At 39.2% G+C, this 13,113-nt stretch overlaps 1 protein-coding gene across 2 annotated transcripts in view; it reads right to left on the reverse strand.

Moving 5' to 3' along the window:
- Positions 1-13,113, reverse strand: part of CYB5R4 (cytochrome b5 reductase 4) — an 82,158-nt gene that overhangs the window by 42,178 nt on the left and 26,867 nt on the right. For both annotated transcript variants that reach the window (XM_060030273.1, XM_060030272.1), the window contains exon 4: positions 10,239-10,320. In XM_060030273.1, the coding sequence (XP_059886256.1) occupies positions 10,239-10,320 (82 nt within the window). The remainder of the gene's footprint in view (positions 1-10,238; positions 10,321-13,113) is intronic.

Here is a 13,113-nt window from a genome sequence, read left to right on the forward strand (position 1 = left end):
ACAAACCCTGTCTTACTAGTATACTGATTCATTTAACAAATACCTGTTGACCATCATCTTAATAGGGATAGTGACACAATATGAAACCCTTTGGATAAAAAGTTAGGAAAATACGACTGTATGTTCAGTTTGCTTATACATGCGTAAAGATGATTTGGAAGGATACACAATAACACAGTTACCTGCATCTGTGCACAGGAGGGAAAAGGGTAGGTGGGAGACAAAGGTATGACCATGGCACTTCTCATTCTGGAATCGTGAATGTATTACTGAAAAAATTAAATAAACTAAATTGGAAACTTCAATATGGTCTTTTCAATATGATATGATAAATGTTTTAAAAGAGAAATATAGAAGGTGGCATGGAAGCACAGGGATGAGGGAGGGCACTGCTACTTGAAATTTGAAAGGATTTCATTGAGGAAATAATATTTTAGCTACATTTTGAAAATATGTAAGCATTTTTCAGGAGGCCCTGAACAAAAAACATTCTAGGAAGACAAACGCCGCACTTTTACATCTGAATGTCATATTTATCTGTAGCTACATACCCCACCTTCCTTTCTCACTCCAAAAGGCTGATGTCACGTAACTATCAGATAGGAGCTCTGTCTTATTACCAGGGATCTTAGTCACAAAATCCAAAGTGTACCATTCCATGTTCCCTTTACTGCTTTGCCTGGCCAGAAGACTCCCTGGTTCTCTACAATGTGTTTAATAACCATTTTTCTCTAGAAATTCTTCCTCATCTCTAAAGAGAACTAACTCTTCATAACACAACTGAGGCCTAATTCTTGGTTTTGTTTCCAAAGTCATAAACTCATTTCTCAAATTCTATAAAATTTAATAATTTATGTATTTCTAAACTATCCTTCTCTTTTACTCTCCTTAATTTATCTTTGTAAATATCCTCTGAATCATCTTCAAATTTTGTACATCTCTCAAACTTCAAGGCCCAGAAGTTTACTCCTTATCCTAGAAGTAGTCTACTAGCAGAATTAAAATAAAGGTTCAATAGTTCAAACACATACTCTGAAAAATTCCAGGATTAAAAAGTTCTAAAAGTACCAGACTATATAGTTACTTATTCCTGGTCAGTTTTTCTCTCCACGATTCATTTAACTAATCACAGCAAATACTGCATTTTTAGAAGTTTGTATTTTCTGCTTTCAAGGCTATACTTGTCATTTTTTATTCAATTCTCCAATTTATTAGTTATTTTCTACTCTTGTCCTATCCTCAGAGGGATTAACCACTCCTTTCTTATTTGGTATTACCTATACACAAATATACATGTTCAAAAATCATTTTTCAGGACTTCCCTGGTGGTCCAGTGGCTAAGATTCCACGCTCCCAGTGCAGGGGGCCCGGGTTCGATCCCACATGCCGCAACTAAAGATCCCGCATGCTGCAACTAAGACCCGACACGGCCAAATAAATAAATAAATATTTTTTAAAAAGCACGTTAAAAACAATCACTTCTCTCTGAAAACAAAACAAATACTAACTTAAACCAAACACTGGCCAGTCACAATCATACAGCAAAACCCACTTCCTGCTCAGGCCTGCATCTGCCCCCTGACCGGGGACTTCTCACCCCCCATTTTTAATTACCTGTCTCTTATATCTTTCTGGCAGGAATCACTGAGACAGTGGGACCTATAGCACAAAAGTAAATGAAGGTAGCCTGGCTGAGAAAGCAAATCTGCTCAGCCAGTAAAGTCCACTTCATCATGACACCCACCCCTTTCTCTCCACTAGTAACTGTCTTGCTTCCCCCGTACTGAGCCTCTGAGCTTGTGCTCTGTCCACCCACTTGAGCCCTGAACTGTCCCCATTTTATCAATGAGGAAACGGTAGCTCCTAGAAGAGGGAGCTTTGACTGACTATACAGAAGCTGACCTCCCAGCTGGCAGCCAGCCCACCCAATTAGTGATGCCACTAATACCATCATTTTTAAGAATACAAAACTAATTCATATATGAGGGTTTCTCCATGTCAGCACTAGGAACACTTGGGGCCGGACGATTCTTCGTCGTGGGAGTGTATCCCGCGCCTTGTAGGGGATTTAGCAGCACCCCTGACCTCTCCTCTACCCACGGGAATGCCAGTAGCATCTAGTTCAGCCGTGACAACCAAACCATCTCCAGACATTGCCAAGTGTCCACTGGGGAGCAAACTCAACCCAGGTTGAACCACTGGCATATACCAAAGAGAAATAAATTAGTTGAAAGAGGATAACTTTAATGAGGTGATTTTCTGCCTCACAAAAGGAAGCACCCAGGACTTCTCTCAATGATGGGCTTCTCCTATTAAATAACTGTAGCCTTTAAGGAAAGTACATATACCTACAAGCCTCAGGAGCTTCCCTTTTAAACTGACGGTGTTAGAACAGCTCTAAATCCCTCTTCCACCTCAAAAGTATTCTACTGATCTATGGTTCTAAGTGCTTTATAGTCAGCAAGCGCTTGTGAAAACTAAAAACATAAAGTATTAGAAACCATGATAAAACAATGAGAAATTAAGAAGAAACATTCCTGACACTGGGCTATGCCATTAGAAAATGTGACTATTTTACAGAATGGCCATCATTAAAAACTCTACAAATAACGAATGCTGGAGAGGAGATGATGTGGAGAAAAGGGAACCCTCCTACACTGTGGGTAGGAATGTAAACTGGTGCAGCCACTATGGAAAACAGTATGGAGGTTCCTCAGAAAACTAACAGTAGAGCTACCATATGATCCAGCAATCCCACTCCTGGGCATATATGTGGAAAAAACTCTAATTCAAAAAGATACATGCACCCCTATGTTCACAGCAGCACTATTCACAATAGCCAAGACATGGAAACAACCTAGATATCCATCGAGAGATGAGTGGATAAAGAAGATGTGGTGTATATACAATGGAATATTACTCAGCCATAAAAATGAATGAAATAATGCCATTTGCAGCAACATGGATGGACCTAGAGATTACCATACTAAGTAAGCCAGAACAAGAAAGACAAATACCATATGATATCACTTATGTGTGGAATCTCAATATGACGCAAATGAACCTATCTATGAAACAGAAAAAGACTCATAGAGAACGGACTGGTGGTTGCCAAGGGGGAGGGGGTGGGGGAGGGATGGAGTGGGAGGTTGGGTTTAGCAGATGGAAGCTTTTATGTATAGAACTGGATAAACAACAAGCTCCTACTGTACAGCACAGGGAACTATATTCAATATCCTATGATAAATCATAATGGAAAAGAATATTAAAAAAAAGAATGTGTGTGTGTGTATATACATAACTAAATCACTCTTCTGTATAGCAGAAATTAACACAATATTGTAAATCAACTATATTTCAATAAAAAATATATATATAAAGAAAATGTGACTATTTAAAAAATTTAATATATTAAAATTTTAAGAGTGCATTTATGATCTGGTACAGTGCTGTCCAGAAGAAATATAATGCAAGCCACAAATATAATTTAAAATTTTCTAATAACCATATTAACTATGTACAAAGAAACAGGTCAAATTAATTTTAATAATATATTTTCTCTTAATGCAACATATCCAGAATCTTGTCATTTCAACATGTAATCAATGTAAAGTTGTTAGATATTTTACATTCTTTTTTTCATCCTAAGTCTTGAAATGCGGTATTTTACGCTTGTAGCACATCTCAATTTGGAGAGCATTTCCATACTCAACAGCAGCCACATGTGGCCAGTGGCTATAATAATGACAGCAAAGGACTCAAAAAACGGCAAAAAGAACACTTGTCATCTTTGCCAGAGAATGAAGTGTTCCACATAAATAATCAGTAACTGAAGCTCACCTTTTCAAGCAAAGTTTCTCCCTTTATTCATTATTGATATCTTTCTAAAGCACAATACAAACCACAATACTTTTTAAACAAAGGATTATAAAAAACCCACTGATTCTTCTCTTGATAAGGACCCACTAGTATTATGTGGTTTATATTCTGACACTGTTAGCTCTTCTGTGTTCTTCCCAGATATCACTCCTACCCCAGAAGCCAGCAGATAAATGGAAAACTGTCCTCCCGGGACTGCTCAGCTGTGGGGATGCCTACAAAATGCTACTTCTGGCTCCTCCCTGCACTGGGGTCTGGCAGGTCACCCCACCTAAAAGATGGTGTCAAGGATCTCGTATTGAAAGAAGCCCATATATAACATTTCTCTTCAGTATATCCATCCCCCCGCCAAACCCCTATAAATCCTCATGTCAGCAAGTCTCCACCTACTGTTTCCACTTCGTCTCTGTTTTCATCCTCTATTCCTACTTAATCTGTTTTCATCCTCTATTCCCACTTCATCTCTGTTTACACCTCTGTTCCCATTTCATCTAGAAGCTGTAGTTGTGGAGCGAATATAGTCTCTAGTTTGCTACAGTTACAGTTTACTGCCTGCCCCCTGTTGTCTCAGTATAACTACTAATAGAGGCTCCATTGATTCTCCAATCTGCCCCAGTTTGGACAATTACACGGTCACCCCATCTAATAGTCTCTATCCTTAAGTCTCACGCCAGCAGACTTCAAGGATCAATCTCTGCCTGTAGATGAAAGGCATAGGAGGTACTGTTAAAACAACATTCACTTTAATTATCATGAACATTCTTGACACATTAAACTTTTCTCTTTAGTTACTTTGTCCCTTTTATATGATCTACTAGTTCTGGTTAGCTTGGAGTTCAGACTGTTATCTTGCTGGATCTTAAGTCTCTACTGTTCCAAAAACCCGATCCATTTACTTGCAGTCAACAACTTTCCTGATTGTAAAGTTCTTGTCTTTGCTTCCTAGTCTTAACTACCTTTATTTCATCCTTGTTACTGAATGACTTTAGGTTGTCAGTTGTTTTCCCTCAGAACTTCCAAGATACTGATCTCTTTGTCTCCTATTGACTTCTACTAAATTAGCAGTAACAGCTAGTAAATTACACTGGTAAATTAGCTGTCAATTTACTAACCACTGGTTTGTTAGTAAACCTATCTCTCTCTGGCTGTTGTCTTTGGTATTCTGCAGTTTTACCATGAATAGTCTATGTGTGGATTTCTTTTTATTTATCTTGATTGGGGATTTGCTGAACTTGCTAAATCTGAGATTTGTGATTTACCAATTCTGGAAAAGTCTCAGCCATTCAGATGTTGCCTCCTCCTCAATCTCACTACTACTTCCTTCTGGAAATCTGATGACAAGTGTTAGATCTTATTGCTCTATCCTCTGCGTCTCTTGCATATTTTTCTATCATTTTGTTTCTATGCACCATGTTCTGTTCAACGTCTGCTGCTCAGTCTGGCAGTTCACTCAACTCTTCTACTACGTCTAAACTCTAACTATTCATGCTATGCACTTTTTAATCTCACCAGCTCCATTTTTCATTTCTAGGAGTTCTATTTTTTTTCAATTTTACATGATTATTTTAGCAGTCTCTTGCTTTACTCATGTTACCAATTCATTCTTATTTTCCTAATTACTTCAAACATAATTATTTTTATTCATAATTATTTTTATAATTACTTGTATACAAATAATAAAGTCCAAGGGGTGAAATTCTGCTTTTGTTTCTGCTGACTTGCTTCCTCAAGTGTTGTTTAATTTTTCTACTGTACACTAATAACTGGTGATGTGTCCCTGTGGGCGTTTTAAGGGTTTTAGCTTGAAAGTTTGTTCCACCATTAAAAACGTGTACATAAATCTGCCAAGCAGGCAGGGAAACCAGTAATGGGAGACCATTTTATTTCTCGGTTTGAGGTTTCTAAGACCACACACGTGGTATATATATTTGAATTCCCAACTCTTACGTGCGCAAGACTGTGGTTACAAATTCTCAAAGGAGATTTCTCTTTCCTCTCCTCCATCACCTCATAAACAAGGTGAAGGCAAACCAACCTGACATCTCCCTTTGTTGTTGCACAGATTTCTTTTCAAGCCTTCCCATTTCACTGATCATATAGACTTCAAGAGTCAAGCCATAGGCAGGGATCTCCGCTCCAACTCCCTGCCTTTACAGACCCAAGATCCGGTCTCCCATTTCCTATGTGACCATTAAAATTCCCATGTGGCTCTACATTCCAAGTATCTGATAAGTGCTTTGGGGAAATGGAGGCATCAGAACTAGCTTATCATCCTGGACTGCCGCTTCTAGCACCGCCCCCCCCCCCTTTTTTTTAATTAAATATCTGGGGACTTCCTTGTGGAATCTGCTCATTTTAAACGGTGTTTGCCGTATCTGATGAAACATTCTGAAGATTATCTTTCATTTCCAGGGAGGAAGGAAGGAAACCAGAAAAATCCTTTTATTAATTTCATGTCTCCTATGACACAGAAGCCTAAGGAGCTGGCACACCTTCTGACCACACTGAACGGTATTACAGAGAAGCACATGACCTTTAGTACCGGACTGTGTAAACAAGATATGTAATGTCCAGGATGAGGTAAAACTAGTCAGTTAGAAGCCTTCCTTAAGAACATGGCCCCCGCTGGCAGTGAATAGGTGAACTCAGGAGCAATTAAGAGAAGAAAGGGATTTGTTTACAAAAGTAAACTGGTTTGGAAGAACTGCCAGACACTGAAATTCAAACTAGTTTGCCTTTGGTATACACGCAGACCTCGTTTTATTGTGCTTTGCTTTACTGCACTTCACGGATACTGCGTTTTTAGAAACTGATGGTTTGGGGCAACCCGGCATTGAGCAAGTCTATTGGTGCCATTTTTCCAACCGCATTTTCTCGCTTCATGATTCTAGGGCATGTTTTGGTAATTCTGGCAATATTTCAAACCTTTTTATCATTATTGTATTTGTTACGGTGATCTGTGAGCAGTGATCTGATGTTACCATTGTAATTATTTTGAGGCACCACAAACTGCACCCACATAAGACTGCAAGTTCAATCTATAAATATGTGTGATCTGACTGCTCCATCGACTGGCCATTTCTCCATCTCTCTTCCTCTCCTTGGGCCTCCCTATTCCCTGTGACACAACAATCTGAAATTAGGCCCATTAATATAACCCTACAATGGCCTCTAAGTGTTCAAGTGAATGGAAGAGTCCCACGACTCTCCCTTTAAATAAAAAACTAGAAATGATTAGGCTTAGTGAGGAAGGCATGTCAAAAGCCAAGACAGTCTGAAAGCTAGGCCTCTTATACCAGACAGTCGGCCAAAGTGTGAATGCAAAGGGAAAATTCTTGAAGGAAATCAAAAGTGCTACTCCAGGAAAGCAAAACAGCCTTACTGCTGACATGGAGAAAGTTTTAGTGACCTGGATAGAAGATTAAACCAGCCATGACATTCCCTTCAGCCAAAGCCTAACTCAGAGCAAGACCCTAATCTCTTCAATTCTATGAAGGTCAAGAGAGGAGAGGAAGATACAGAAGAAAAGTGTGAAGCTAGCAGAGGTTGGTTCATGAAGTTTAAGGAGAGAAGCCATCTCTATAACATAAAAGTTCACAGGGAAGCAGCAAGAGCTGATGTAGAAGCCGTAGCATGTTATCCAGAAGATCTAGCTAAGATAATTAATGAAGGTGGCTACACTAAACAACAGATTTTCAGTGTCGATGAAACAGCCTTCTACTGGAAGAAGATGCCATCTAGGACCTTGATAGCTAGAGAGGAGAAGTCAATGCCTGGCTTCAATGCTTCAAAGGACAGGCTGAAGCCAGGGCTCACTTAACCATTCTGAAAATCTTAGGGCCCTTAAGAACTATGCTAAATCTACCCGGCCTGTGCTCTATAAATGGAATAATAAAGCACATCTGTTTATAATATGGTTTACTGAATATTTTAACCCCACTGTTGAAAACTACTGCTCATAAAAGAAAGATTCCTTTCAAAATATTACTGCTCACTGACAATGCACCTGGTCACCCAGGATGTCTGATGGAGATGTTCAATGAGATTCATGTTGTTTTCACACCTGCTGACATAACATCCATTCTGCGCCCTGTGGATCAAAAAGTCATTTAGACTTTCAAGTCTTATTATTTAAAAAATACATTTTGTAAGGCTATAGCCCCCACAGATAGTGACTCCTCTGATGGATCTGGGCAAAGTCAATTGAAAACCTTCTGGAAAGAGTCACTATTCTAGATGCCATCAAGAACATTCCTGATTCGTGGGAACAGGTGAAAATATCAACATTAACAGGAGATTGGAAGAAGTTGATTCTAACCCTCCTGGATGACTTTGAGGGGTTCAAGACTTCAGTGGAGGAAATAACTGCAGTCACGGTAGAAACAGGAAGAGAACTGGAATTAGAGGTGGAGCCTGAAGATGTGACTGACTTGCTACAATTTCATGATAAAACTTGAACAGATGAGGGGTTGCTTCTTATGGATGAGAAAAGAAAGTGGTTCCTGAGATGGAATCTACTCCTGGTGCAGATGCTGTTAAGATTGTTGAAATGACAACAAAGAATTCAGAATAGTACAGAAACTTAGCTGATAAAGCAGCAGCAGTGTTTGAGAGGACTGACTGATTTTGAAAGAAGTTCTACTGTGGGTAAAATGCTACCAAACAGGTCTGCATTCTACAGAAGAATCGTCATGAAAGGAAGAATCAATCAACGTGGCAAACTTCACTGCTGTCTTATCTTAAGAAGTTGCCACGGCTACCCCAATTTCAGCAGCCACCACCCTGCTCAGTCAGCAGCCATCAGCATCAAGGCAAGACCCGCCACCAGCAGAAAGACTGACTCTCTGAAGGCTCAGATGATGGTTAGCTTTTCTCAGTAACAAAGTGTCTTTAAATTAAGGTATGTATGTTGTTTTTTCAGACATACTGCTATTGCACATTTAATAGACTGGAATAGAGTGTAAATGTAACTTTTATGTGCACTGGGAAACCAAAAAATTCACGTGAGTTGCTTTATTGCAATATTTGCTTTATAGCAGTGGTCTGGAACTGAATCTGCAATACTTCCGAAGTATGCCTGTATGCGTGTACTGCTTATTTGTTTTATAGCAACAGAAAGAAAAAATCCTTTTTGAGCCTCTGTTAAATTCATGCTGATTTACTCACATTAATTCTTAGCCCTATGAGTAATGTGTACAGATGAAAAAACTTGAGGCTCAGAGACAGAAACTGCCATCTTTATGGCACAGCCAATAGGCCATGGAGCTAGGGTTCAAAGCTAGGTACGCCTGTGCTATTTCTATACAGCTGACACAGGCCTCTAACAGTAAGGCCTTGAAATACAAAACTCACTGAACTAAATAAATAGTAGCGGAGTCAGCTCAAACAAGCCAATGCATTCCGAATTTGGATGTCAAAATCAGGAGTTGTTCAAAAGAAACGACTCAGTTCCATCTACAGTAAAGGATTTAAGCAAAGTACTCCTGCTACTCCAATTGCCTGTCTAAACTTTTCAAAGGGTGCTCTTCCAAAAGAAGCTTAGGAGGAAACAGATGATCTCCAACACCATGCCGATTGTTGAGTCGCAGTTTGGAAGGTAAGGGAAAGAAATCGTTTTTTTGTTTGTTTGCTTTTTTAACATTTATTTATTTATTTGGCTGCACCAGGTCTTAGTTGCAGCACGTGGATCTTCGTTCCAGTGTATGGGATCTTTAGTTGCGGCATGTGGGATCTCAGTTGCGGCATGCGTGTGGGATCTAGTTCCCTGACCAGGGATCAAACCCAGGCCCCCTGCATTGGGAGCACAGAGTCTTAATTGCTGGACCACCAGGGAAGTCCCAAGCAATTGGTTTCTTTAAAAGTACTTTAAAATCAGTTTTTATGGTAAAGAGTCAAGAAGTGGAAAAGTTCAAGGCAAATGGGAGACAAAGCTGAGAGGGGAAACTTTACTGTATAACTTTTTATATTTTCTGATTTTTGAGTCATGTGAATACAATTACATATTCAAAAAATTAAATTTTAGGAAACTAGTCTAAAAGTCACTTCCAACCAACTGTTCGAGCTACTCTATGTAACAAGAGAATAAAAGACTAATGAAAACTAAGTAAATAAAGTTCTTTCACTTCCATTATGCTTATTCTCCACACTATGAATGTTCTCTCAAAACATGCCAAATTTTTAAGGTAAAGTCATTGTTTCATTCTAAAGAACTAAAGTAAAATCTTTACAGTGGCTAGAACAGGGCGCCAGTGAAATGAGAACAATTTAGTGATTTCTTTAAATCTATTTGCTGAAATCCACCTAAAAGACAGTCCATGTGTATCACACATCAATGCCAGTTTAGCCCTGGCTTCACGTACCTTTAGGAAAAGCAGGTTTAATGGCCATCCTGCCAACCAGGCATTCTTTCAGCATGGATTCATAGTTGACCCAACGATGAACCTGGTGTGGGAGAAAAACAGCAGAAAAGCAACATGACTCTAACTCCATGAGATGCCCTAATTTTTTTCTGATGAAAACTAAATATTCTTACAGGGCTCTGAAAAACTAAGAAGCAGATTCAATTAGCCAACAAGGAAGTGACAAAATGGGAGCATATATAGGGACTTTAGAACAATGTTCTCAAAGTGTTGTGTACAGACCTCTGGAGGTTACTGACGCCCTTTCAGATACCCACGAGGTCTTGATTAGTTTCATAATAATACTAAGATGTTATTTGCCTTTTTCTTGTACTGACATTTGCAGTGATGTTGAAATAGCAATGGTGGGTAAACCAGTTTGCATCTTAGCACAAATCAAGGCAGTGGTCTCAATCATTACACTGCTTACCACCACAGACCCATGGGGCTGGAGGGAGTTGGTTTCACTTAAGAATATCCTTCACGAAGTAGAAAAAACAATTAATTTTCTTAAACCTCAACCCTTGGTTACAGGTCTTTTTTATATGCTGTGTGACAAAATGGGAAGTTCTCAAAAACACTTCTGCTGCTAAGTAAGATGGTTGCTGCAAGGAAAAACACTTAGGCAACTGTTTGATTTGCCTATTAAACTGTGTTTTTTCTTGAAAGGCTATTTACCCATAAAAGAAAAAGAATGACCTATAAACCAGTTACTCAGACTTGGGTATCTGATAGACATTTTCTTCTAAATGAACAAAGTGAGACTGTCACTTCAAGGGAAACAACTGACAGTATTTGTTGCCAGAATTACTAGTGGGAATTAAATTTAAACCACCTTTCTGGAAGGCATCTTCTCAATATATATTAAGAGCCTTAAAATATGCAGCTCTTCCCTTCAGTAATTCAGGAATTTACCTGAGAAAATATTTGCATATACACAAAGATGCAGGCACCAGGATACTCATCATAGCACTAGTTATATTAGCAAAATATTGGGAACAACCTAAAAGTCCAATTGTAAAAGACCAGTAAAGGAAAATCATAATATATTATTCCATGCTATATAATCACTAAATAATCAGGTCAAATAATACTGATACCAGAATCTTTATGTATGTTCCTGAGTAAATAAATATACACGAAAATATGTAAAAAATATATATGTACTTATAAATGCACACTAATTAATATAACTTGAAATTTTATTTACCAAATAGTTATGGAGTCTCCAGTAATGTGTAAAGCACCATCTCTGGGGTTATGGGGTTGGGTAGAATTTTAACAGATAGATGAAGGAGAAGGATAGTCAAAGAGACAAAGGTATGGGGTTTGTCTATCATGGAACTGGTGATTTGCTCAAAGCACTTCAGTTCCAAAGCAAGTTGCATGTTGAGAATATTTACCTTGATACATTATTTTTAGGCCCTCAAGTGCCAGAATAATGACTTTGAATTTATTACACTGTCATTGGTGAGCCTCTGAAACTTGTTGAACAAGATGCTAAGACGATTGTCTTTAAGAATACTATTCTAGCTGTCATGTTATCTAAATTGGTACTGAAGGTAAAGATACCGGGACAGTATTAAAATATTAGGGCTAGAGAGGGTGATGATGACTTGACCTAAGACAGTGGGAAGACAGAAAAGGTGCAATGTTTAAAGACAGCATCATAGAAGTTCGCCAGTGATTAGATGTTGAGGCACATTTGTTACCAAGACTGTTGCCCCAGAACCATACTCCTGCCCCTCCCTCAGACGGAAACTAACTGCCCTTATCGAGTTTCAGGCCTAAATACAAAAGGAGGAAGCTGCTCCTAGAGAAATTTCTAAACAACTGGTTAGAACTAACGAGGCCCAAAATGGCAGAAGACCTAAACTCCGGTGGACCTTGAGCCTCATTATACACTCACTGTAACACATTAGCATGCTATAAGCGACACACCCACCAGCGCCATGACAGCTGACAACTGCCATGACAACAACCAGAAGAGCCCAAAAAGGGACTGAAGAGGAGTGCTGCCTCAGCTCCTGGTCCAAACACACCCCCAGTTCTCGGGTAAGTCATGAATATTCCTCCCACCCTCTACTCAATTCCCTCCATTTTACCTCAACCTTCCTATATATATGGTGTCTCAGCCTGAGTCAGGTTGAGAAGTTGATCTGCAAACTAGTTCTTGCTTCTCCATTCTTTGGCCACCGAAGAAAGCTTGTGCTGTTCCAGTCTCAGCACTGGTTTTGTTATTGGCTATACGAATCCAAGCAGAAAAAGAACCTCCCAGGCTGAGACAAGGGATCTCGACCTGGGCCAAGACCCTGGCACAGGTCCAGGTGACCACTTCAATAATACAATGAGAGAAGGTAAAGATTACTCAAGTGGTTTCAAGTTCCCATTTCCAGAAACAGGAAACAGTAGAAAAAACAAAGGGAAGAAGATGAGTTGATATTATCTGAGGGCACACTGAGTTCAATTGCCAACAGGTTTTCAAATCGCCCATCAGCCAACTGGAAATACGAAACGAGAAGTCAGAAGTGAGATCAAAACTAGAGACAGAAGTCTGACGATAAAGAGATTTCTTAATATTCTTTGTACAACTCAAATACTAGATATTAGAGATATAAGACACTTCACCACTGTTTCTAGAATTTTATCAAGTTGTTTACTTCTGTGGTGAGTAAAAGTCATAAATAAACATCTCTGGTCTTATTAAAGCCAAGGGGAATGCAGCAATCTGGTAACTAAGTGTGGACAAAGGGTGCAGCCTGACATTTCAGTAATCAAAGGACGTCGCAGCCATAAAGCCATCAAGCCACTGCAGCCGCCCCCAGTGGTGTGGCCT

The sequence above is a fragment of the Delphinus delphis genome, chromosome 14, assembly GCF_949987515.2.
Source record: "Delphinus delphis chromosome 14, mDelDel1.2, whole genome shotgun sequence".
NCBI classification, from domain to species: Eukaryota; Metazoa; Chordata; class Mammalia; order Artiodactyla; family Delphinidae; genus Delphinus; species Delphinus delphis.